Below are 24,495 nucleotides of genomic sequence, written 5' to 3' on the forward strand. Positions count from 1 at the left end.
TACAGATTCAGCTGTTTCTTAGAGTAAATCAACTCAAAATAAAAGGTTAAGTGTATACATGTGTATTGAAACTCTACAGAAAGTAAACTTACATCACACAGGGATAGTAGTAGTTATGCTCAGGAAAATAGCAATATCATTCACTGAATGGAAAAAAACATACATGTACATGCGTTTCATTTTTTTGGACCGGGGGTACAGGTCTATCTGCCTTGTTTGGGTGGATTTTATTTTTCTTATTAAAATGTAGAGACACTTATAAATCCCCCGACTGCCTTGTTGTCTGCCTATATCGAACTTATCAGTGTACAGACGTATCCGATATCATGACGTCTTAAATACCGCACTCACACGCACATTCTTCAGCTTGACGCTCGTGTCCATTGGCAAATCACTACACCATGTTGGTTGAAGAGGCATGTAACGCGAGCGTACCACCTGTCCACGAGCATTGTGCCATTGCAGTAATGACTTCTAATTCTGGTTGTCGAATTACGCTATGTAATACGCATTGGCCCACTTTTGGCCGGTTTTACAATCCAATTTTATTCCCATTTCATGTCTGGAACTTACAGAAAGTCGAAACAAGTTGAAAACTTATACATGTAGAATGATTTTTATTACAGTGTACTTATTTTTTTCCAATGCCCTTCTAACCATGGTATGTTATATTATGTGCCTCTCGCGGTTAGTCGTAAACAGTCTCGAGTGGTTACTTGCGCGTGCGTGGCGCTACTTGAACTATAAAGTGATGTGGCGCAAAACTAGCTGGTGCTTTATTAAGGAAATCAATATTTAAAAGTGTTGTTGGCCGGTCTTAAACGTCAAAGTCCAGGTCAGGAGAATGGACGTTGAATATCTCGCCAGCGGCTCGGGCAATGTAGTAGCGTCTATTTTCTAAAGCCAGTCTTAAAACGTTAGTTTAACGGATCGGACAAGCTCGTATTTATTCCCATTTATAAATACCTTTTCAGTCATAAAGTAAGAACGAGATCAAAATTATTTGTTTTTAGTTTTCATAACTCGTTTTAGATCTGCCATGTGATGGGCTCTCGACCAATAGGAACTGTTAAACTGTCTGAGTTATCTATGAATGCATTTGAAAGACTAGGAGTACCTCTTCTTTAAGATGCAGAATATTGAACGAGAAGATAATTTGGAACACATTATGCAAACTCACTTCCTTTTACAAAGAGGATTAGTTGATTTCTGATTACTCAACCAACACCCCATCCCACGCTCACTTGCAACTCAATCGCGAAGTGAGAAGGGCGCGTGCAGCCCATATTTAATTAAATCCCTGTCCATTTTGATTAGGGTGACTTCTAGCTAGGCTCTACAGCACGGTTTTCTGCATTGTGATGAACGAGAGACAGGCGAATTTGGAATTTTTTCACGCACTTCGTGCCAGGTACTGGCAAGAGCATAACGCTCTATGCAAAGATGATGTTTAATTACAAAAGTAAACGAACCGTTCGTTTGAAATTAGACGGAACTGGGTAAAGGCTAGTCATGGTCAATTGTCTTTACTGTTTCAGGATACATTTTATTTTTATTTAGAATATTCTGAATTCAACTCCATGTATATTTATTGAAGTAGCCTTTAATAAAGGCGCGCGTGGCTACGTGGACACAATGACGCGTATCTCGGCTGCTAGCACGACGAAGACTACCACTGGTCTTTTCAAGTTCGCGTTACCAGTCGAATATCCTTGGTGCACCAGTGTCACGCGCGTTGACTAAAAGCTAGTATTGAAGAATAATATTTTACTTTCACATCCCCCTTAGATTACGATTTGGAAATCTTTTACACAAGTATGAAAAACGGTGCATTACGGAAGATCTCAAATATTGTCAATTTATCAGTTTACGAATGATTGTACAAAAATATAGTTATCGCGCTGAAAATAAAATCCACTGCTCCTTTATTATACATACCGTTATCTCATATGTGGCGCACATGCCCAGTTTGGACTGATTCCGTAAGCAATGGCGGCAAATCCGAAAAAGGATCATTCATCTTATACACCAAAATTTCTCAAGAACATTGCAACAGAACTGTTCAGATATTTTCACAGAATATCTAACTAGTACCCTGGGTTGCCGACTGAAAAAAATTCACCTCCAAAGACAAAGCCTTTTGATAGACATACACGGCCGTGTCCAGATCTACGTCGTATCTCTCAGCATTGTCGTCAATGAAATTTGTGAGCGTGGAGACGCTAATAAGGTGCTCCTCAATCCAGAAGCTGTAAATATTTGTGGCGTCCTGTAGAAGACGAACAAGAAATCAGGACAAACTCTTCACTATTAAAAGGAAAATAAACTTTGGGAAAAACCCCAGAAAACTTTAGAGTATGTACAGTTCAGTGTTTATATAAATCCATCGAAACACAGGTTATTTTTCTGTTAAAAGATTTGTGAGATGTTGGTTAATCTCTGTCATCCAACTCTCACTTCAGTCGTAAGCACCATAATTCCAAGGTTTTTAGCCTTTTTAGTTTTCACATTGTGGTTAGAAAAGGATAATTCCTTGTTGAAGTGTACCATGACATCGCCCTTTAATTTATTCTTATGAAACACAAATGCTATTTATAACAAGTTTTCAAAATCAAACTCTCGTTGCTTAATAGAAGTGTGCATCTTGTTTCTTTACATTGCATAAACTGCAAACAAAGCGTGAAGTCATTTTGAACCAGAAAGGGTAGTGTAAACATTGATCCCCACTATCCGGTTCGTAAGTGACTTCGTCACTAAGGTGGACGCGCCACGATTTGCAGGCTCCCATTGGACGATTGCAGAAGTTGCGCGTTAACTTTCGGTTCCATGGTTCCACATAAATGGCGATCAATGCATGTAACCCTGGAGAAAACTAAATGTGCTTACAATCCGAGACCGGATCTCGTTGGCCAGCCATCCCCACAGCTTTTCGCAAGGCAGCATGGCGATCAATAGATACACTGGGCTCATTTCCTCAGAGACTTCCCGCCCGAAGTTGATGTATTCGGTTGCGGCTTTCGTCAGTGAAACCGCCTCAGGGTCGGCAATGTGCCATTGTTCGAATAGCTCTCGGTTGTACCTAATGATTCCCGAAACAAAAGCCGTTCATAATTATAAAAGCATTTTTAAAAATTATCTTTAAATCTTTGAAACGAGGGACATTGCTGTCAAAAACAGCTCATGAATTCATATTTAACAATTTAAGTAATTTTCCAAAGTGATAATTTTCCTCTAAAAAATGGTTGTACATGTGGTTGAGGTATATGCAAAGTCAACAATTTCTCAAAAAGAAAAGAAAGAAAAAATATATTATTTAGCTGCGACCAACACTTGTTCAATCGTACTTAGGCCTATACATACTTTCGGGGCCTTTCCCAAAAATCGAATTATTTTTTTCTGAAGTAAGGCTAATTATATCTCCAGTAGTATTTCAACCAGATATTTGTAAAACCCATTTAGCGGGTCAACATCAGTTGACAAAAAGGCAATTCGTTTACGGGCACGGTCGGTATGTACATGTATTTGTCATATTCATATGTTGCCAATGCTTTGAGTTTGTCTCAGTATTCAGTTGAAAATCCGTTATCGTCATCGTTTAATGGCAGTAATTAGTGAAAGCGCCAACTTGAGTAGGCGTTGCCACAGCAATCCCTTGTCAACGAAATCAAACTTACTTTTCAGAAGTTTTTATTTGTGCTTGAAGTGCTGCAGCCATTTTAGAATCACCGTTCGCTTTCTGCGTTGCGATTTTATAATGCTGTACCACATAGAAACAGAAAACAACATCCTGCACGAAAAAGCTACCTGTACAAAGATCAAACATAAGGTCGAAAAAAACCCACACACATCAGAGAAAGGGAAATAAATGAGCAGTGAATGCAACTAATCAACCACCCATCCTAGCAAGCCAGTGCCATTCCCAAACCATAAACCCTCGTCACGTAAAACGCACTCAGCTTACTAAATGGAATGAACAAGCACTAAAAAATCTTGTCATTTTACAATCGCCTTCTTCTGTAATTCAGATTTAATACACCTATTCATAATAACTTAACTGAGACATTCCCATAGATTCGTGCATTCACTTTGACGACCTAGAGCTCCCAAAAGCCACGAATTTTTGGACAATTTTATTTAAGATCTTATGCATGTATAGCCATCTTAGTTTCCCATTAGAGCGAAAAATACCTCCTTCCATAGAATGAATTATCGTAATGGAGACATTAACATACCTCCCTAATAGCTGTCTTTGCCTGACACATATCGTTCCTACAACTACAAAAATTACTCGTGAAACCATGCATGTAGAAGTGGAAGAAACTGTCGACTGTTTAATCTAAAATTTACATACTAGAGAGACGCTGCTGTCTCTGTAAATCATCCAGGCAAATGATCACTTAACACTTGAAGAGATCCGGACGGTAGATAAAAGCCTTAAAAGTCGGGAGCACTATGCTACAGTAGATACATGAGTACTGGCATTTAATGATCTCATTCGGGTCTGTGCGCCCTGAGGAACTGTCAGTGACCAGAGGAAGATTCTTCGTCCCGAGGCCAAAAAAAAAAAAAAAATCGGACACCTTTACCCGAGGGAAGCAGAGATGTGCACGAGCGACTGAATTGAGCCAGTCCATGTGTATAAAACTACCCCTGTCCAAAATACGAATAAGACTAAACCTTTCAGGGCTCTGTGGCTCGTGCGAAGCCTTAGCGCGCGTGTCTATTTCACGCCCATGCAAATTTCATGCACTAGCCTATTAGTGTACCCACGTGACCTCGTTTTAGTCAACTGGGATAAAGAGCCATTGCGGTCTAATGATAAGAAAGGCAATTGTCGTGTTATTTATTCATAATACATCTAGTAGATATACTCCGTTTTTACGAGGCGGTAGTAACTAGAGAGAAATTTCTCCAGGGGCAACCAAAGGACGTGGACATTTTGTTTTCGAGAGAGCATTGCGGCTTCTACACAAATTGTGTCTTCTTTCCTTCAATAATTGTACACAAATTTGAACATTTGATATGGGGGCAGGAGCTCCGGGGGGAACGGACTTTCGTTGCAGGGTACAACCCGTGCCCCCCGCCCCCGTAATTACTCTACCAATACGGGACTATTCTATACTGTGCAGTGATCGCTTTCCCTGGATTTGTCTAGTTCACCGAAATGCCTAGGATCCAGCAGGCCTGACTTAATTCCCTGGATGAATCTGGAGTGCAGAGCAGTTTGGGCAAGGGCCTGACTCTTGCTATCCTTCCACAGCCATTCTGATAACCGCAGGTTTGCCGTTCCTTGTTCGGCGTCAGCAGCCAACCCCGCTGACTGCAGAGAGAGAGTCTTCAGCAGCGAAGGACAGACAGTCCCGAACAAGAACCACTCTTCGTCCCGCGGACTGCATTCCTCGGAAATTAATGAGACAGGTTTCATGGGTTGTGCAGCACAATGTTGAATGAGTATACAGGACAGTATGAGGACTGCTCGAATCATGTGCACTTGATTGCACATGAAGTCGCAGTGTCAGTATACAGTTTCAGAGCTATAGTGCAGAATTCGTGTGCCAGGAGGTTTTTAACTTAACAACAGCTAATAATCCTTACGAACATCTTGCACGAAAGAACGACTCTCCACACGTTACTGTATAGAAAATGCGCGCACACATTGGTCAGGCAAACTGTATTGTTGAAAAAGCTCAAATCACTAATGCGGCGTTGTCACGCTTACATGTACGCATGCACTTTGTTAAAATAACTTTATCGTTGTTGATAAGAGGGGTCACTTGAAAATCTACACAAGGCAAAGTCCTTCAACTCTACAGCATAGTACTGTATTGGCCACGCACAAAAGAAAAGAATTCAACCCATTTTACAACCCGGTAACGGTTCAACTGTTGGGCAAAAAAGGTAAAAAGGTTAACCTTCCGAGAAAAAATGCAGAGTGACAACCTAATAGAAATTTATGCTCGCGTGGAAATTATTCGACCTTTTGGGTAGATGGCATCTAGTAGTATGATTATGTTTAAAAACGTATTAAGATCCTTTTAAAGAGGCAAAAGCCACTGCTAAAAAAATCTTGTCTGTCGAGACGATATTTCTTGTGTTCCGAAGAAAATCTGGCGTTTCTGTTTGTCAAAGCGTCCCAGTACTTCTAAAAATCACGTGGAGACTGAACTTCCCGACTTTAGGTGATATTACAGGATAGTCTTATTGGCATATTAAAGTTGAAACAAAATGACAAAGATAGACCATTTATCGTCGCTCTGGGCGAACATAATAAAAAAAATTGAGGCCGTAATCAAACGCATTCATGATCTGTAACTGTGACACCGGCCAAACAGACAAACTTTACCGGCGTGGCTCCAAAAGCATCGGAATATACCAGTACATTTTCATGACATTGTAAACAACCTGGACAAGAAAGTTGTGCGTGTAGATACTTCTTTTAATGTCGGGGTCATCGGTATATGACTTTTCTCACCCGGTTGGTGACGTCAGTCACCGATTGAAGCTTGTCATCTTTAGCAAACTACCAATGATGCTGCTGGTGTGCACATCTCTCTGCGACACTGATGAGGTTTCCCCAGCAGTTGTGAATATTACTGCCAGTTGACCGCCGTTACCATGGAGGCGGTACTAATGCCGGGTCAATAAGTGCAAGTCATACACGACGTCCGGGAATCATAAAGCGCGACGATTCATTTGACCCATAAATGCAGCTATATCAAAGGGCGGATCCGGGGGGGGGGACAACGGGACTGAGGCCCCCCAAACCGATACAATTTTTTAAATTAACGTGAAGATATCAAGTGTCTTAAACTGAGGTTGTTTGGATTTTGATACGGCCTCGGTTGTATCGGAAGGAAACACCCTCTCTGGAAACTAGGTTCTCTCTTAATGTGGAACATGCAGTTCTCTAGGGACTAGTTGCGAGTTAATACAATTTTTGATTAACTGGAAGATCCATTATGAAGGTATCGTCATGATTTTCTGATTGAATGTAGGGCTATACTTAGTTATGTTCAGCCGTCTACCGAACAGCTCTGTTCGGAAACGTAAATAAAAATGTAATAAACAGTTTTCAATAAATGTTTTGTAAAATTAATGTTTTGTCACGGGCGCCACTAGCCCGGACGGTGGGGGGGGGGGTACAGCCTGACGGCAACGTTTTCAGGCACATGCGCAAAACTACAAGTGTTTTCCTTTTGTGACATTCTTCAAGGTTAATTAGACGCGGGATGGCAGTCACAAACGTTCCATGTGACACAAAATCATGCAGAAGCAAAGCCAGTCCATTAAAGTATAACAACCATACAGATGAGCTAATTTGCAGTCAATAATCGCGGCTTTCGTTTGAAGAATAAAAATCTATTTTTCGTCAAACCCTTGATCCAATAATGGATATTACTGATTGGTACAGTTGAAATTTTGACAACAATTGGGTCTGCATGATTTCTGCGGCTGGCCCCGCGCTGGGAGGAGAAATGCTCTTTACAAAATGTTTGTGAAGGAAATATGTCACAGCTATGGATGCTCAAGGAATCGTGGATGTAATTACTATCCATGCATGTACATTAATTGTGCACGTGTCATGCGCACGCCAAATGCTGACCAATGTTTCTGTTAAATAAAAATACTCTCTGTCAAGTGCGTCCTCTAAAAATGACGCATTTGCCTTTCCCAGCGCCCTAGTAAAGGCAACGTTTTCTCTATGTTTGCTGCCACCGAGAGATGGCGGTACGTACAGTAAAAGTTCATAGAAAGTGAGGTAACTTTGACGCGTGCCCCTCACCACAGCCTTCGACTAGAAAACTTTGACGGACCTCTGTCTCGAGTGCTGGATTTTCATCGGCCCGCAACCATCAAGTTCGGGCACGAAAGTCGATTGCTCTCAATGCTCATGCGCAATTCAGTCACACTCGACGGACCCCAGTCGGCCTATTTTTTTTTTTTTTTAAATCTCATCGTTACTTCACAGTTGGCCGCTATTCTCGCAACGTACTTTGCCACTGAAATATTTTACCTTCACCGTTGGATACCACACATCACACCGAGGGGCAAGTTTGAGCTACGACTATACTATAGTTCGACTAACACCGCCCGAGCGATGAATGGTTTTTTATTTTATCTAGCCGACTATTCGGGACCAGGCCCAGGTGTGTGGTCGCACTGTTGGTTATCAAAAGCCGATTTCATTTATCCATTTATCATTACGGGGGAACCATTCAGTGAAAATAACACAGCCAACGATGAAATGTGAGTAACGACAAGACTTATTTAAACAAATCGATTGGGTCGTTCGAGTTGCGCATGCGCACTGAAAGCAATACGGGCGTTTCACAATAGTGCACCTCCAAGAGTTTGCAACTGATGGGCCAATCACAATGCGCGAACTCTGTCGACCCAATGCGCGTTTGGAAAGGGTCGTCAAATTTCGCGCGTTGTGATTGGCCAACGCGTTTCAAACTCTTGGAGGCGCACTATTGTGAATCGCCCGTATTGCCTATTAGTCGAACTATAGTTCACGCCAGAACCGAGGACGCATGGAATAGTTTCCACGTACAGTCCAAATTATGTAGGGACCACTAATCAGACTATTTCATTGGTACCTCAGCTTCCGTCACCTATCTGCAATTGTGAACAGTGAAAGTTTGGTTAAAGTTCGTTTCCTCGCAAAAGTTCCTCAACATAATGTCTGGTCTTCAAGACACAAACAGATTCTCCTCCAAAATGGATTTAAAATTGCTTTCGAGCAAGACACGTGTAACCACAAATACACCGGGACATACAGCAAGATGTAGAGTCCATCCAACATCGTTCAAATTTTGGTTATTATCGGCCCTGCAGACACTCGTTTTAATTTCATTTGAGACCATCGGTATGTTCAGGTGAGGAAACTATCAGAAAGAACAGACAGCAGTATAACAAAACAACTGTTAACTGCTGTGATATGGGATATCATGTTTTTAACAACCGATGGACCCATAGACCCCGAGGCGAAAGTAATTGTTACATCTCTTTGAGTTCGTTTAATTTATACGTACAAACAAAACAAAATTTTGACGAGGTATGAAATTTTTCCTAAGTTCCAACTACTCCTGAATTATGTTAAATTTAATACTGTTATTCCATGCAGGCCTACCTCTAATGGCATGGCTGATCTAAAGGGGGTGCACTTTGATTTATCACTTTTTGTGCCTTGTTAGACGATATATTTGTATCTAAGATTTCACAATAAAATATATTTCATGACGCTCTAAACACTCCTGTTCATAAATCCTGAGTTTACAAGCCCACCATACCACAAATTTCCACCGAGACTCTATTCTGGCAACATGACAAGGGAAAAGCTCTTTTCAGAGCGTGTGAAATAAAGATCACTTCTTACTTGTTTTATGTAACCGATGCATACATATATCTCTATGGTATAACATTAATTTGCGATTTACTTTCTACCAGCAAGTTTACAAATATCAAAATGCTTAAAAATCCTTTTCTGTCTTCATGAAACGCATCTCGACAAACTTTATGTTTTAATATACATTTGCATCAAATTTTTCTGTCAAGTAACATTCGCTGGTTTTGTTTTCACAAGTTCCTTTAGTCGCTGTGATGAAAAAACACATGCGTTAACATCAATAAAGCATTGCTGTACTGGTTCCCATTGCACAGCGGACTAAAAAAAGTAGCCAATGGACGCGTTGTGAAAATGCGGCAACCAGTCAATGCACATCGCGGCCACGCCAAATGGCGTTACCACATGTACATGTATGCATGCTACCGCGATGCTACAGGTCGAAAAACAACGATGGAGAAAGAAGATTCCCGCAAGTTAATTCGCAGAACTTGACCTCTTGTACATGTACGTATTTCACTCGTTCACGTATTTAGTTTGAAGTTTTGCTACTCGTATTTGAAATGAGCGTGTTTCCATAAAAATTTCTGCCGCAGCATGAAAGTTCACCGCCCGCCCGAATGAACCATGCTTACAACACAATACTTGTACATCTATACCCCGACATTGTTGGCCAGCTGCTCGTTGTGACTAGTGTTATGTATAGTGGCGCGCACGACCTAAATTTTCATTTATTCATTCAGCATCATCGACCTTTTTGTTTATTAATGCTAACGGAAAAACTGCCGGCTTAAATCAGCATATAATTGAATACCCCATTCAATCGGCACGAACAAATGTAAACTAGCTTCTTCCCAACCAAATATTTGACCTATCGACCCTTCATGAAAGTAATAGGAAACAGAACTGTTTTTTGGCCTAATCTTGAATTATACATAAAGCTTTTCAGTGAGGGCCCAATATAAACATCACTTCATTATATCTTCCAATGCATCACGTATTACTTATAAAATTCATTACTTTTCATGTAGTCATACACTCTTCACAGTGACTTCTTCATTATGCTAACAGATGTTACATGCTGCAAAGAGTCCAAGTTGAACAACCAATAAGTTGCAAAGCTTGGGCCGGCTTCTTCATGGCACAGAGGTAGCATGAAATACTACAGTAAATTCATTATTTTGATTCACTTAACGTCTACTTTTTATCCTATTTTATTTTGGAGCTTTTCTTTTCTATTTATAAGACTATTTCAGCAATTAGGTCCCAACACTTAGTACACTCATCTCGTTTAAGTATTGCTGCGTGGTTATACCAACTTAGTGACCATCTGCATCATCTTGTATGCTGTCCCTGGAGCATCAGCAGGAACCTAAAAAATGAAAGAGATAAGATGTAAATATTGCATATAATCAACATGGTTTAAAGGATCTGCTTAGGCTACTCCTACAGAATTACATTTTCAGCTTTATTTAATAAAAAAATGCTGCACTACCTGTCGTTTCTTATTATTCAAAACCTTTTAAGCAAACACATATGATCAAAGCCAGAGGGGTAATATAATATTTGTCGTATCAGTTTTCCATTTTGATAAAAATTCCCTTTTCAAACACCTAACTCTGATCATGTTTTCAAAAAATGAATGAAATTTTAAAACTCCTGGATTGGAAAATTTGTGGCATTCCACATCCCCCAGGGTGAACAGAACATCATCACCACCCCGAAATAGTACTCATCTATAGATGTGTGCGCCGCTGCTGCTGTAAACACAGGTTTTACGAAGTAGCTCGCAAATGCAGGTGAGTGCTACTTGGTGGTGTTGATGACGAGATGTGTACCAGTGCATTCGTTGGCTTTGCTGGACAATATTTTTAAAATGAGGAGAAACTAATATACCATGTGTCCTGCCTTCATGATCCAGTAGAAAGCAAAATTCTGGTAGGACTTGACAAATGCTGCTCGCTTCTGAGAATAAACAAGGATGGATTTCCAAGAGCTGTTGTTGTAGGAAGGAAGACCACTCCATTTCAACTTCTGCACCCACACTTCAGTGCCTAGTAAAAATGGGAGGATAAAGGGAAGGCAAGGAAACCATGCTTAAAAAGCCAATGAATGTACAACCACAAACATAATCATGTTTTGATAGCAAGCAGTTCTCATTTTGGAAAATGTCTATGGAATATAAAGCACTACAACTTTACATTATGGCTGCTTTGCAAAACCACTGTCATTGAAAGTGATTTGGAATGGCATCTTATTCTGTGCATCTACGGCTTCCGATTTGTTTATTAGGATAAAATATCAGACCTGGTTTAAGGGAGAATTTTGACAACTTTGAAGTGTTTTTGTAATATATAACAAAAATCAAAAGCATCTCAGGAGCACAACGGCTACACAACGACAATAGGGCATTAAGAAATGAAAAAAAAATCTAATTCATGGTGAAACTGTTACTTACAAGTTTGATCAATTTGGTGGGAAAGGGAAAAAGCTCTTTAGAAATTTTCATGGACCTGCCAAGAACATAATCTTTTATTTGAAGAATCTGTCATTTAGCTATTCATAAATACCTTAGACAGTCTCCCTATTCAACGTGCAACATGACCATGTATTAACATTCGATAATGTCTGCTGAGAAATGATAATGCCCACTGTGTAAATCATGCACTGGCACCTAGACACAAGACAGTCAATTCTGATTGGTCAAGAGTCTGTGTGAACACAGCTTGCCAAGCACATGCCAATTGGGTGATTTGCATGCGGAATATACCATAAAATGGACGGGGGTGTTTCGGAAAGGGAAAGTAAAATTGCTTGAAATCCATTACAAACTGACTTCATTTGACTCACTGACTAAAAGAGTATTTATGAATGGGAATAAATATGTGCTTGACTGGTCTTTAAGTATCATTGAAGACCAGCTCAGGAGACCGAACGCTGATAATGCCTGAGCTGCAGTCGCGTCCATTCTCCTGAACCGGTCTTAAATACACATTTAAGACCAGCCAAGCACATATTTATTCTCTTACTAATGTAATGTAGACTTAATTTAGCAGCAAAAGTTGATGAAGTCATGTGCTCAATGGGGCTTCATTACACAAAAGCTGCAAAGTGTAAAGGTCAAAATGTATCGCTTTAAATTAAAATTAAAAACTGTTACCCTCCACACAAATTCCTCTCTAAACATAAATGGCTCTGTGAAATTTGAAGAAGCTGGTCAAAGTGAAGTACAATAAACAAACAGTACAGGGTAGGTTTGTTGCAGATCTTACCTACTGTGTCAACTATCAGATCTAGTTGACCACTATACACAACCACAGAAAGATTAGAATCTAGCAGACTATCAACTGTAATAAGAAAATAAAAACAGCTGTCATGCCAAAATACCTTTGCTATATGCTTGCCTGTAGTTGTTTCTCAGACAGACAAAGAAGAATGTGCTGTATGCAATAATAGTCTACTTTTATTCAAATGACATCTTTTCTGAAACATGAACAGGAATTTGCTTAGTTTTCGAGGCACTGACATGTCAATATGGACATTTATTAGGGTCCTAAAATACGCACAGCATTTAATGCAACACCTAATCTTTAATAGGTATGATATCCTCATGGAACATCAGGCAGATTGTCAGCTTTGAGAATTCTTCCTGTTTTCACTGTGCAACAAAAGCTACCTAGATTGGCTTTTGGCCTTTCATGACTGCTTTGTATGGACTGCATGTTTTATGACTGCATGTGTTGTAAAACAAATAATTTTTTCCTTACCAACATCGTACACTGGCTTCATAAAATCAACCCTTAGATGAGAAAACACTTCATCAGCCTGACCTACATGAAAGACGCATTAAAAACTTGAATTCTACAAATAATTCCTGAGTGTATTTCAATCTGAATTGCAATGGCATATCCCTCAGCCAAGAAATGTAAAGTGACTGAAATCATGTGGCATCAGGTAAAAGCAAATTTGGTTGCCCACCAAATGAGAAGCTAAACTGAGATTTTGACTGGCTGGACGTCATGATTAGATGGTTAAACTTGACACCAGCCTTCTTGAATAAAGTCACTATATGCAAGGTTGTCCTACCAAAACCCATTTATCTACTTGTATCAGCAAGCCCAGGAGTATTTAGGTAGTCCAGGTTGCTACATATTCAGCAGATGTGAAGCACTTTGACCCTTTAAAACTGCGCTCATTAACAGATGGATGCAAGGCCCCTGGAAATATTTGTCTTGACAAAACATGTCAACAACAAACAGATTATTCAGAGAAATAACATCAATTTTGTCCACTTGGCCACAAAGAAACCTAACAAATTCAAACTGGTCATACCTCCCCATGTGACATTGTTAGGAATTCCAAGCTTCTTCTTTATTGGGCCATTCATCAAAGCATTCAGGTCGCCCTGCTGAAGTGGTTTAACATGTCTTCGGTATAACTTTTCTGGAAGAGAAAAAGAAAAGTTGATGAAAGCATGTAAGAAACTGTGAGTTCAAATTTTATTCAGTCAACATCATAAGTGTGAAGCATTACTTCCTATATGAGAATGACACTCATCAATATCAGCGCTCAGATCAAAAGGCCATAGCTCCCAGAGAACTTGCCTCATATTTCAACCCCATTTCATTTACCTGTACAAAACTGACTGCCTTTTGGGATGGATAAATTTTACCAGCCTTCCATTCTACAAGTCAACACAGATTATGCATGTGCAATATTTAAAACCTTTTACTGAATAATTTGCTTTGGTCAGATGGAGGATTCATGTGTATTGATCAGTCAACTTACCGAGTGGGGTGAGGTGTGGCTGGCTGTCCAGACGTTCATACAGGCTCTCTCCATAGTTAGTCAGAATGTTGTAAAAGTTGACACCATCAGTTTGCTAAGAATGTGAGACCCCCCCCATATTGTGGATATTTTAAACAAAGCATTTGATATGTGTACGTCAGTGACTCAAACTCACTTACATGTAAGTTAAGATGCGCAATGAATTAGAAATTATTTATAGACCAGACTAACTTGACCGGAAGCTCAGATCTGACAGCAAAGTGTCTTGCTATATCACAACGCTCCAAAATTTGAGAGTACAATCTGAAAAGCTGATTGAAACCAAAGTTTATTCTTAGCCGCTATGGCAGGCAGTATTTCATGCAGTAATGCATTTAATAGAAATTAATTTTGAATCATGAAGCCAAATCTAGAACACAGATGCGCATTATACAACTGGAAGAGTCATTCGTTGGTGTTTGTTTTGTTTAGTATTAAATGAAACATAAATTCAATTTTTAAGTCACAACTTGTGCACAAGCCAACGAAGTTGCAACCTACTTATCTCAGACTGAATTTTAATAGGATTTTAGAATGAAGAGGCTTAGACACTCAACACAAGCCTCCTTTTGAGCGATTGGAGCATCTGCATGAAGAATTTGGCCAGTTGTAAGACCTACGTTTTCAACCACGTCCTCACATGAACTCCACTTGTCCGTGGCCTCAGCATATTTTCCTTGATTGAAGGCATCTTCAACAGCCTTGGCTGCTGTATTGACAGCCTTCAGTCCCTTGTTATCCAGCAATGACTGCATAGATTAAGAAGAATATAACCAACGATGGCAGATGTTGATGAAACTGATATGTGTAGTTCCACCACATGCAACAAAGTCAATTACGGGTTGCATATGGGAATCTTGTATACAGATTCTTGTGCTTAATGACAGGGGGACTCACAGTTTTGATTGCAATTTCTTCTGAGAGGAAACTTCATATGTGCAAGGTATAGAACAAAACAATATACATGTAGTATGAACAATATAAGAATACTGTAGGAACAAAGTATCCATTGAAACACACTCAAGAGTGAAGTAAAATCTCGCTCTGATGCAGAGTTGGAGACTGATCTGTGTGCTGTTTTCCTTATGATCCCTGACAATGGCGGACAGTTGCAGTGTTGTAGTCGAGACCATCACAAGACCAGACACACGACCAGACACAAGATCAACACAAGGCCATGCACAAGACCATGCACTGGCCCAGTCAAAAGTTACAGTGTGAACAATGACAAAGGAATGCTTTGTTGCAGTTCAGTTGAATAGCTTGTGACTTGAATCCAGACTGGAGGTCTTGTGTTGATCTTGTCTTGTGTGGTCTTGTGAAGGTCTTAAATGATCTCATCTACAACATTGGTCAGCTGTAAGACCGTCAGGCATTGGCAATTTAAAGGCTGATCCAATACAGGACCTGCTAAAAATGGTGGGGGCAACCTAGCCCAGTCGAAAAAAGTTGGGCAGCCACTGGCCTCCCTGGTCCCCTGCTTCCGCCACCAGTGATTCCAACAGAGAGACAACTTAAACATTCAGGCTTTTCTGTATGTTAAGTTAGGCAGTATGCCATGTACTTTATTTACTCATACTGTCGAAGATACTTACAATTGAATAAAGATATGGTCCCCAGGAGTTCACAGAATCTGTAATGAAGATACCAGAAAAAAATATTTTTGCAGACTTCCATGGCAAAGTGTTTTGAGAGCAGGCTCAAATTACTGTAAAGAGAGCTGGGAAATATGAAAAGGAAAGTAAAAAAAACAGTGACGTTGAGTGCATCCGTACATTATCAACTGCACTGTATACTCACCAACAGGTGAAATCCAGGAGTCACCGAGGGCCACTCCCTGGAAATTGCAGCTGATTTCTCCTGCTTTTATGGCCTGAACAAAGTTTGAACAGAGGGCATAAAACTCACGAATCTCAATTTGTCTCAAAACATTGATAATTTACAGTATTTTGTGATATTCTGTGACCAGATCCAGCAAAAAATATGACTGACTTGTTTGTATGATGGGTACTGCATACCCGCGGGTAATAGTAGTTTATTTTACTTTGCAGTCCCTGACCCACATAACTATTATTTTTCTTGTTGTGTATTCGGATTTTGTCCCTGGTCCCTGCTACTGCTTCTTCTTGTTTTTATAACCATTTTGTTCAATTTTGCTTTGTTTGTTCTTGTGATAGTCAAATAAATAATAATAAGATTGGCTCGGCTGTGTTTCAGCTGGGCATCATAAAGCACATGCTACTCTGCCAATTCCGACATGAAGAGATTGTTAGTACGTAACAAATCTTTACCCCATACAATTAAGTCACAATTGATGAGCTTAAGGGGTGATTCACAAAAGAAATGAGGTAGAACTAATGAACAAAATTGCTGGAAATGGTAAATCTTCAACTTACTTTTCAACTTTCCACTGAAAAAGATTTTTCTGAGTCTAATGAAATAATCGATAAAGTGCTTGAGAAAACTGCTGCATTAAAGAAATTTGGGAACCACATCTTGGGCAGCATCTGAATGAATGCATCATGAAACATAGTAACAACCAGTTGGAGAATTCTCACCTGCAATAGAGCCTGGGCAAAGCCGGCTGTCATCTTTCCTCCATAGGATTCACAGAATATGTATAGACGATTTTCCTGAAGGCAAAAAGGGCTTACCAAAATGCCATATCAATAAAATATAGGCCTATGTCACACTTTAACATGTACATTTTCCTATGGAACCTGTGGGGGACTTGCTCCACTAAGCACCATACAGCACATGCAAATAAAGTGTGACATCAAACAGTGCAGACATCAAAGAAAAATCAGGTTACCAGTGAATATGTCAGATGATTAATACTGTGGCTGGTACTTGACAGATTTCTTAAAATTCTGTGACTTGAGTAAGGTCATATCATTTTAACACAGTGAAATGAGCAAAGTCATTTGCTCACCATAACTTTGGTCAAGTCGAATTGTTTACCTGTTAGGGCTCGAGTCAAGTGACCAATAGTTGCGACTCGGGTTGGACTTAAGTTGAGTCAACGACTAAAGCTTGAATTTGGGCTGTGACTCTTTATATTTTGAAACCAGGGCATAATTTCACAAAATCGGGGTATAAATTTTGTGCATGTTTTGAGACACGTCATGTCATTTAACCCCTCAGTACTCCAGTCAAGTTGCCAAAATTTGTGTCATGAGTCAGACTCTAGCCCAGTCATTGACTTGACTCGTTACAAGTCTGCTCTGAGCATTTAAATTTCTAGCACAATTCAGTGGATCCACAGACTCGACTTGTGGATCAGACTAAATTGCTGCCTGAACCAATTTTGACTTTATTAATCCCTGTTAGACAGGCTTGACATTTCCAACTACCTTTAATTCGGGGTGGCGCTTGTAGAAGCTAATCATAAGTGTAACTAAATCTTTTCCAATCTGGGTGTTGTTGGTGGCAAAAGCATTGGGAGATGTTGTGTAGCTGTATCCTGTCCCAACAGGGTTGTCAATAAAAAGAACATTGGCTGTCTCCACCTGCATCAAACATGACCCAGAAAAGAAACTCCCAAGTAGCATTTTTCAAAAGTTGTCACATTAGGAAATTTGGGTGCTTTTGAAATTTAATTATGATGCCTCCTGCCGACGTCTTCACCGACAAACAATAAGTCAATAGCTCTTTTCTGCTTTGTTAGATTAACTCAAATTCTGTTTGTCAGACTTGATCCCAACTCATCCACATCAACGAAAATCTCACGTACTGTTTTCCTGATAAATCAATAAAAATGAGCTTTCTGTCTCAGTTTTTGAATGCGTAATGAGGTGTCATGAGTTGCCAGGAAGATTCCCATTATTCTTTCTTTAGGATTAAACTACCTTTATATATCTGAAGTCAGTTTTCCGTGTCCACAGGTGACATGATCTCTCTAATTTTCTTCATTTAGTTCATCTGTTTAAGATGACTTATTGTTTTGACCTACCCAGGTGGCATTTCTTGGCTTCAAGTTTACATCTTGTGGACCGATCTCCATGAAGTTACCAAAGCCAGTCGAAGAACCACCAGGACCGCCCTAAAAAGGTGAGACAACAAGAGTGAATTCCAAACATGTCAGTTCAGTGGAAAATAGTTTGGAAGAGAGGGGATTTTTGCTTGTTATGAGCTAAAAAAAAACTGACTTAAAAAAATGCTTTGTACAAATTTGATAAACATGTTTTACTTGGAGTGAGGCAACACAGTAATGACAGGTCCAAATCAAACATGCCTCAAATGAGCGACTTTGCTAATTTGCTGATGGCCACTCGGTACCTGTAGCCAGATGACTACTGGAGCAGATTGTGGATTCTTCTGTGCTTGATACAGCCACCAAAACATGTAGGCATCCTGACGCACATTGACATAAGCCCAGTCCTCCGTTTCTTGAAACCCATGGCCTTTGAGAAAAAACACATATGCAAATAAAAAACTTCCCATACGGGTACATGTACAAGCACGGCAGTGTTGTAGTTAATCCTGTTCCGAAACTGCAGACTTGAAGTAAGATTAATGTAACATTCCAGACTTGACCCTAGAGGTTGGACTCAGCATGCATTCTGAACATTGTCTTAGTCCCATTGAGTACACAGTCTTACACATCCACACTTGTTTCACACATTAAGTGTGGACATTCCTTTGTTCTCCTGTGGTTAAGATAACTTGGGAAAATGCTCCTTTTTCTCCCACTAGGACAACTCCTCTGAGTAGAATTTTTGATGATTATTTCCTGGACCGTTCCTTTTCATTTTGCCACAGATACATTTAACCCTGACCCCAAAATGCCTCTGAAGCTGTTTTCTACAAAGAGGGAAATATTGTGTGGACGTGTGCAAATCCACACAACGCCATCATACCCTGTATTATGAGGACTTCCTTTGTGCAGATGTCCACACTATATATGCCATGCCTGCACATGGCTTTGTGCATAGGTGCCAAGACAGTTATAAATTTGGTTTTGTTCTCCAAACACGATATACAGAATATACATGTATTTGTGCCGGGACGTTGGTTGCCACATCCCCACCTTGCAGAGGATCAAGTTGAAACTCAGCCAGTTATATGTTTCTTACACATGTATGAAAATGACTCAGAACAAATGCATTACGTCTTGTGACAGACACAGAAACTAAGAAAGATTTTTCTGGATAAAACTTTCACAGCACATTTTCAAAAGGAAATAAACTGATGTTTTATTGTTTTTCCAAATCCAGAGTTGATTTCCTGATATTGGTAATTCACACGAATGACATGACTTGTAAAATCTTGTGAGGACTTGTTTTGGACTCATTAACGATTATGTCAAATTAAAATAAAATGTCACAGTCCTTCTTTGATCAGTTTCATCCAAGTCACTTATCACTGTTTCCTTTAAATTATTTTTGCCAACCCATGTACATGTTTATATCCACAGCACTGCACGAATGACTGAGCTTATGTGCAAAGCCAGTATGTCGGCATACATGTTTGTTCATTTAAACTATCTGCCACATGACATGGTCAATGCTGTTTTGTACACCAAAGGGAGCAAATGACACCCTCATCTGGCTTGGCAATTTGGTTCAAGAACTACTGAATTGATAATTTATGAATTAAATACACTTTTGTGGATTAGTCTTTTGCTTTTGTCCTAAAGGCCCTGCACTGATGGGTAAACAATAATGGAAGTGATGTCGGGGGGGAGGGAGACTCATGTAGATAACTGAGAGAAGCACATTTAAAACACAATTACTTGTTAAATGTATGCCACCCAATGATGCTGCCACACTTTAGCAGTGTTGTATTCAACTCCATCACAAGTCCTTTCACAAGTCCCCACCCAAGTCCAGTCACAAATCCATTCCCTAAGGCCAGCCACAAGTCCAATCACAAGGCCAGTCACAAGTTCATTCACAAGGCTAGTCATCATAAGTAACAAGGTGAACAATGACAAAATAATGCTTTTGTCACAGTTAATTTGACAGTGTTTGAACAAGATTGAATGACTTGTGATAGACTTTAAGGGACTTGTGATGGACTCGAATACGGTCTTGCGCTTTGGACATGTCCTGTATCAATAGTCGGACTTGAGAAAGCACACTCAACATTTCACACTCCAATCAAAACATTTCACCGCATATCATATGCACAGTCACCCGCCTGATCATTGAGTTCAGGCTTAAATTAAGCCTTGTAACCAAAGTTTTTAACAGATACTGACCTCTAAATGACAAGGCCCCAGTCACTGTGTGACTCCCGAAAACAATTCCTAGGGAAACAAACACTAACAAAGTCCGCATTTTAAAGTTTGTTGCTGCTGGCTCCGTGAATGTGAAATGTGATCCGTAATGCGAGCGGTGTGCGTGACGCGAGTCGGCGACAGAATCTGGAACTGTGAGTCGGGTCATGTGATGAGCAAGCAAACGCACGTGATAATCATCACTTGTCAGGTGATCGACTCTTAGTCTTGCTCCTGTCGCGTGTATGTATTAAACAGCAATTTTCACCGTGCGCCACGTGTGCAAGACCAGTTGGGCATTTTAATGAAAAGCCTCACGTTGCCCTCTCGTGAAGTATTTTGGGCGGTAATTTCTTTTGGATTGTCCTCACAAAAATATCAAAGAAAGCGCATGTGGTAGTGTACCTGGGCGTCGGCTATGGGAATATATAGAGTCTGAAAGTTGACTCCAGATTCGGAGTAGCGCGTTTCCAGAACTCTCGGATAGGCAAAATACATGCAAAAATTTCAGTCACTATAGACATTATATTTATTCACTTGTTACAATTTCAGCTCCGTAAAAAAGCTTTTGTAGAAAAGTTACTGGCATATTAACTAATGAATAAAAACCAAAAAATTACTCAGCAATAACGTGTCCAAAGCTGACCTCTCACTTCCGAAAAATACATACCGGTACGTACTGTGCGACCAGACTCGGTGTACTCGTGCGCAAATGGTAAGTTACAGAATTATCTTATGACACTTTGTAGGTAAAACTGAAATAAAAACAGGAGAACCATAAGTTTAACAGTTTCTGTATTTAGAATGTTTTAAATTTAGATCTCTTCGACTAACTCTGCAAAGTTATACCTTAGTTGTCGTTCACAAGAAAATAAAGCATATGAGCGTATAAAAGAGCTATAGAGATCTTGGAATGATGATGCTGGACTCGTGACGTGAAGCGTCGTCAATGAAATTCGCTTTTTTACCTGCCCAATGCAAGTCAGTCCTGCTGGCAAAAGTTTGGAGGGTGGGGGCTGATGGCCACTCACTTCATGCATGGCTCACAATGCATTCACTCCATGCACAATTAAGAGCGAGTCCATGATAAGAATCACTGTTATTTGTCATTTGAATGCCTTTGTATGGAATTTACTTGATGGCACGGACTATAGTTACCTCCCTAAAACAGCTTTCCACTCACATCCCCCCTCATCTTCAATTTATCACAATAGGCAGATAAGGCCATGGCACGAGAGGTTATTTCGATTCGACTCCGTGGCTTCCAAGGGATTTATGACCCATTCATGGCATCCGAAAGTCTGTCAGTCCTGCATTACACACAGACTCAAGTAATCACAAGGAACAGGATTTTGTCCTTGTCATATAATTGCAAATTCGAACATTTTAACATTTCAGTTCACTGACTGTGCCGACGTTTAAGGGAATTTGAACTGGTCCAGGGAATTCCTTGGAAAGGTGCACATCTGTACTCGCCCCTTGTGTCTCCAGAGTTTACCAAGTGAACTAAGTTTTTGGTGCTTTTCATCAGAATGAAACATTCAAATCTGTTGGCCACTGAATAACACTTAAAATTCTTCAAATATCAGAGCTGCCTTCTACACGCTCCGATTGTATAAATTCTTCAAAACGCTCGGAATGGGAATGGAACTCAGTTTTGCGAAAACAACAGTGATTGACAAGTGGGCTAATCATGCGCCTTTTATTTGGCGCTTTTGAAGAGAAGCATTGAGCAGCGCTCGCCTGTTTTGGCTCATGCAGCGCTCTTTAACTATATGAACAAGTCATATACTTGTTGAAAACAGTTGACGCAAAAGCAGATGTGTGGCATCAAGAATTTCCAAGCAAAAGAGATGTATCTTCGCCATGACTTCAAGAGAAACAGCACCTAGAATAAACTGAAGTGATGCCACAGTTGGCCCATTTGGCATAAAAAATGGTTCATCGTGCTGTGTGCCGTGCCTTCGTCCACCTCGGCCACCCTGGTGGCACGGCAAGGACGGCCGAGTCGTCAACTGACTAATTGGCATCAGTCTTCCGCGTTAGAACAATTCACGGCACTGGGTGATACCCAGAAATGGCGTAAATGAAGTACGTTTCTTGTTCAGCACGTAGGCCTTTCACTCAGTGGAAGTTGTTTGGGTATTCTTCACTGTTGCAGAAATGGATACTATGTAAATGATTGCCGGGGAAAAAATCTCACTCCAAACTCAGGACAGATAAACGTACGAAAGGGAGACCGCACCCTCTCGTCAGTTGGAAAATCGCTGTAAGAATTTAGCCCTGACGTTATTGACAAGGACCACTAACTCTGCCTTGGTGGTTGCCTTGAGGGATGGAAGTGAACAAGAATGTTATGCTCTCAGTAGACAGGTAAAGATCTGTGTCAAATGAAATACATGTACATACTTGTCTGCGCGGAAATAGCCTCCTTTACCTTCTTAACCTTATGGAGTTCAGCTAGTCATGGCGCTTAGTAGTCGGGGAGTCTCGCCAAAATGGAAAGACAAAGAAACGCTTGATGTGTATAAATCTATCAGACTGGACAAAAAAGTTTTCTAAGTAAATTCTTCGGAATTTTCTGAGCTAAATTTCGCTGTTTGGGACATTTTCTTACTTTTTGATGATTGTTGTATTTATATTATTTTAATGGAAAATTAGTGTTGTCCGTATATGAACCTCTTGCCGCCAGGATTTTGTAAAATTTGCTGGAAATCGTGCTCGACCTTCTAAATGGCGGCTTCCACGTTACATCCTGATGTACGCAAACAGCGGGTTTTCATTTATCATAATTATAGCGGAGTCCCTTAACATGGCACACCTTGATGTTTCCTGCGACATTCCCCATTTTATTAAATTTTATTTGTTTAGTTGTAATTTTATTTTTAAAATCCAATTCATTCAGTTAGTATATAATGTATGCTCTTGAACCTTTGCGAACATTTTCAGTGTCGTGAAATTTGGTCCAACATTAAAAATGACGATGTCCTGAAATTGGGCACGAACTCAGCTCAGTGTTCTTCAATGTGCCGCACTTTAACAAAACTCATAAAATCCAAATTAGAATTCTTTTAAAGCTTACTTACACTGATAAATCATAATTACATCTACTAAAAAAACCCAACAAAAAAATTTGTAAAAAAAGTCTTCAGTTATTCTTTGTGACTTCCTTGGCGCTACGAGCATCTACTATATAAGCTGGTTAAGCCACGAGTGCATATCCTTGGTAACAACAAATGAACCAAATTCGCCAAAATTCAGTTTCCAGCATATAAAAGTGAAAGACCACTTGGAAAAAAGATAAGTTGCATGCAATACCGAATGCATTTATGAAACTTCAAGTTTGACTTCAGGACTGACAAATTTTAACTGCATTTCCTTATAAAAACAAACCTAGACGAATTTGTCTGTTCAAGTACCACACAGAAGGGACCTTTCAGAACCGAAAATAGTCATTTTAATCCGTCCTAAAACCGACATTACAGCTGCGGGGAGGGGGTGATAAAAAGGAGGTCTAAATTCTGTTTACGGGTTGCACAAGTTGTTCCACAATCATCCATTGTCCGAAGCCGGTACAAATTCTTTTGACAGTTATAAATCAGTATTTGACTATGATAATAGCCTAAATAGTGGCCTTGACTTATACAGTGAAAGAACGATACATTTACCGGTTTGTGTTTTCTCCTGCAGTTGGCAGACACCCTCGGAAAACGTTTTGGCGGGCAACGGAGCCGTGTCAAGTGGGGTGAGTTTATTACAGTTTTCACATTCAAAGCACACAGGAAATGACCCACATTTAGATTTTCCTTTCCCCCATTAAAACAAAAGTTTTAGTGCTATCAATACTAATACGTGAAACTTCATGATGGCATGGTCCCAGAAATCATTACTTTTATCCTTGCGTGGGCTGTCAGGGAGATCGAGCGACCCTGTATATGTTTTTTTGCAGCCAAAACGTCAGCAGATATTGACCCCCAGTGAGCCTTTTACGACATAAATTTGAAAAAAATCTAGTACACTGAGTTCTTTATGTTCACGTGAACATTACAGTTTGAATTTCCCCATACTAAAGACACTGCTGTTATCGACAAATCCGACGAGA

General features: G+C 40.0%; 2 protein-coding genes across 3 annotated transcripts; both read right to left on the minus strand.

Moving 5' to 3' along the window:
* Positions 1-46: 46 nt before the first annotated feature.
* On the minus strand, positions 47-6,647 carry LOC110985611 (uncharacterized). Of its 2 annotated transcripts, none has more exons than XM_087139461.1 (4): positions 6,473-6,647; positions 3,675-3,804; positions 2,887-3,079; positions 47-2,269 (listed from the first exon to the last, which is right to left on the minus strand). In XM_087139461.1, the coding sequence occupies exons 2-4, from the start codon at positions 3,713-3,715 to the stop codon at positions 2,084-2,086; spliced, it is 420 nt and encodes a 139-aa protein (XP_086995587.1). In that variant the 5' UTR covers positions 3,716-3,804; positions 6,473-6,647; the 3' UTR covers positions 47-2,083. The 2 variants fall into 2 exon arrangements, with proteins under 2 accessions (XP_086995587.1, XP_086995586.1); XM_087139460.1 differs by lacking the exon at positions 6,473-6,647 and adding an exon at positions 5,161-6,375.
* A 2,347-nt stretch (positions 6,648-8,994) lies between these two features.
* On the minus strand, positions 8,995-20,553 carry scpep1 (serine carboxypeptidase 1). The gene is made up of 14 exons (XM_022246746.2): positions 20,376-20,553; positions 18,452-18,576; positions 18,126-18,215; positions 17,527-17,682; positions 16,732-16,806; positions 15,974-16,046; positions 15,769-15,806; positions 14,794-14,922; positions 14,135-14,228; positions 13,679-13,789; positions 13,114-13,176; positions 12,619-12,693; positions 11,243-11,400; positions 8,995-10,718 (listed from the first exon to the last, which is right to left on the minus strand). The coding sequence occupies exons 1-14, from the start codon at positions 20,452-20,454 to the stop codon at positions 10,656-10,658; spliced, it is 1,329 nt and encodes a 442-aa protein (XP_022102438.1). The 5' UTR covers positions 20,455-20,553; the 3' UTR covers positions 8,995-10,655.
* Positions 20,554-24,495: the final 3,942 nt, after the last annotated feature.

Source organism: Acanthaster planci, linkage group LG07, assembly GCF_054643075.1.
Source record: "Acanthaster planci isolate LZ-2023a linkage group LG07, COTS_SCS, whole genome shotgun sequence".
NCBI lineage: Eukaryota > Metazoa > Echinodermata > Asteroidea > Valvatida > Acanthasteridae > Acanthaster > Acanthaster planci.

What these genes read in the sequence shown, in the direction of transcription:
- LOC110985611 (XM_087139460.1), bottom strand. Translation starts at nt 5,503, where the DNA reads ATGTGCAATCAAGTGCACATGATTCGAGCAGTCCTCATACTGTCCTGT. An exon ending in GCTGGATCCTAGGCATTTCG is followed by an intron (nt 3,805 to 5,160) that starts GTGAACTAGACA and finishes ATCTTTGTACAG; the next exon opens with GTAGCTTTTTCGTGCAGGAT. An exon ending in ACGAGATCCGGTCTCGGATT is followed by an intron (nt 2,270 to 2,886) that starts GTAAGCACATTT and finishes CGTCTTCTACAG; the next exon opens with GACGCCACAAATATTTACAG.
- scpep1 (XM_022246746.2), bottom strand. Translation starts at nt 20,454, where the DNA reads ATGCGGACTTTGTTAGTGTTTGTTTCCCTAGGAATTGTTTTCGGGAGT. An exon ending in CAGTAGTCATCTGGCTACAG is followed by an intron (nt 18,216 to 18,451) that starts GTACCGAGTGGC and finishes TCACCTTTTTAG; the next exon opens with GGCGGTCCTGGTGGTTCTTC. An exon ending in TCTGATAGTTGACACAGTAG is followed by an intron (nt 11,401 to 12,618) that starts GTAAGATCTGCA and finishes CATTTTTACTAG; the next exon opens with GCACTGAAGTGTGGGTGCAG.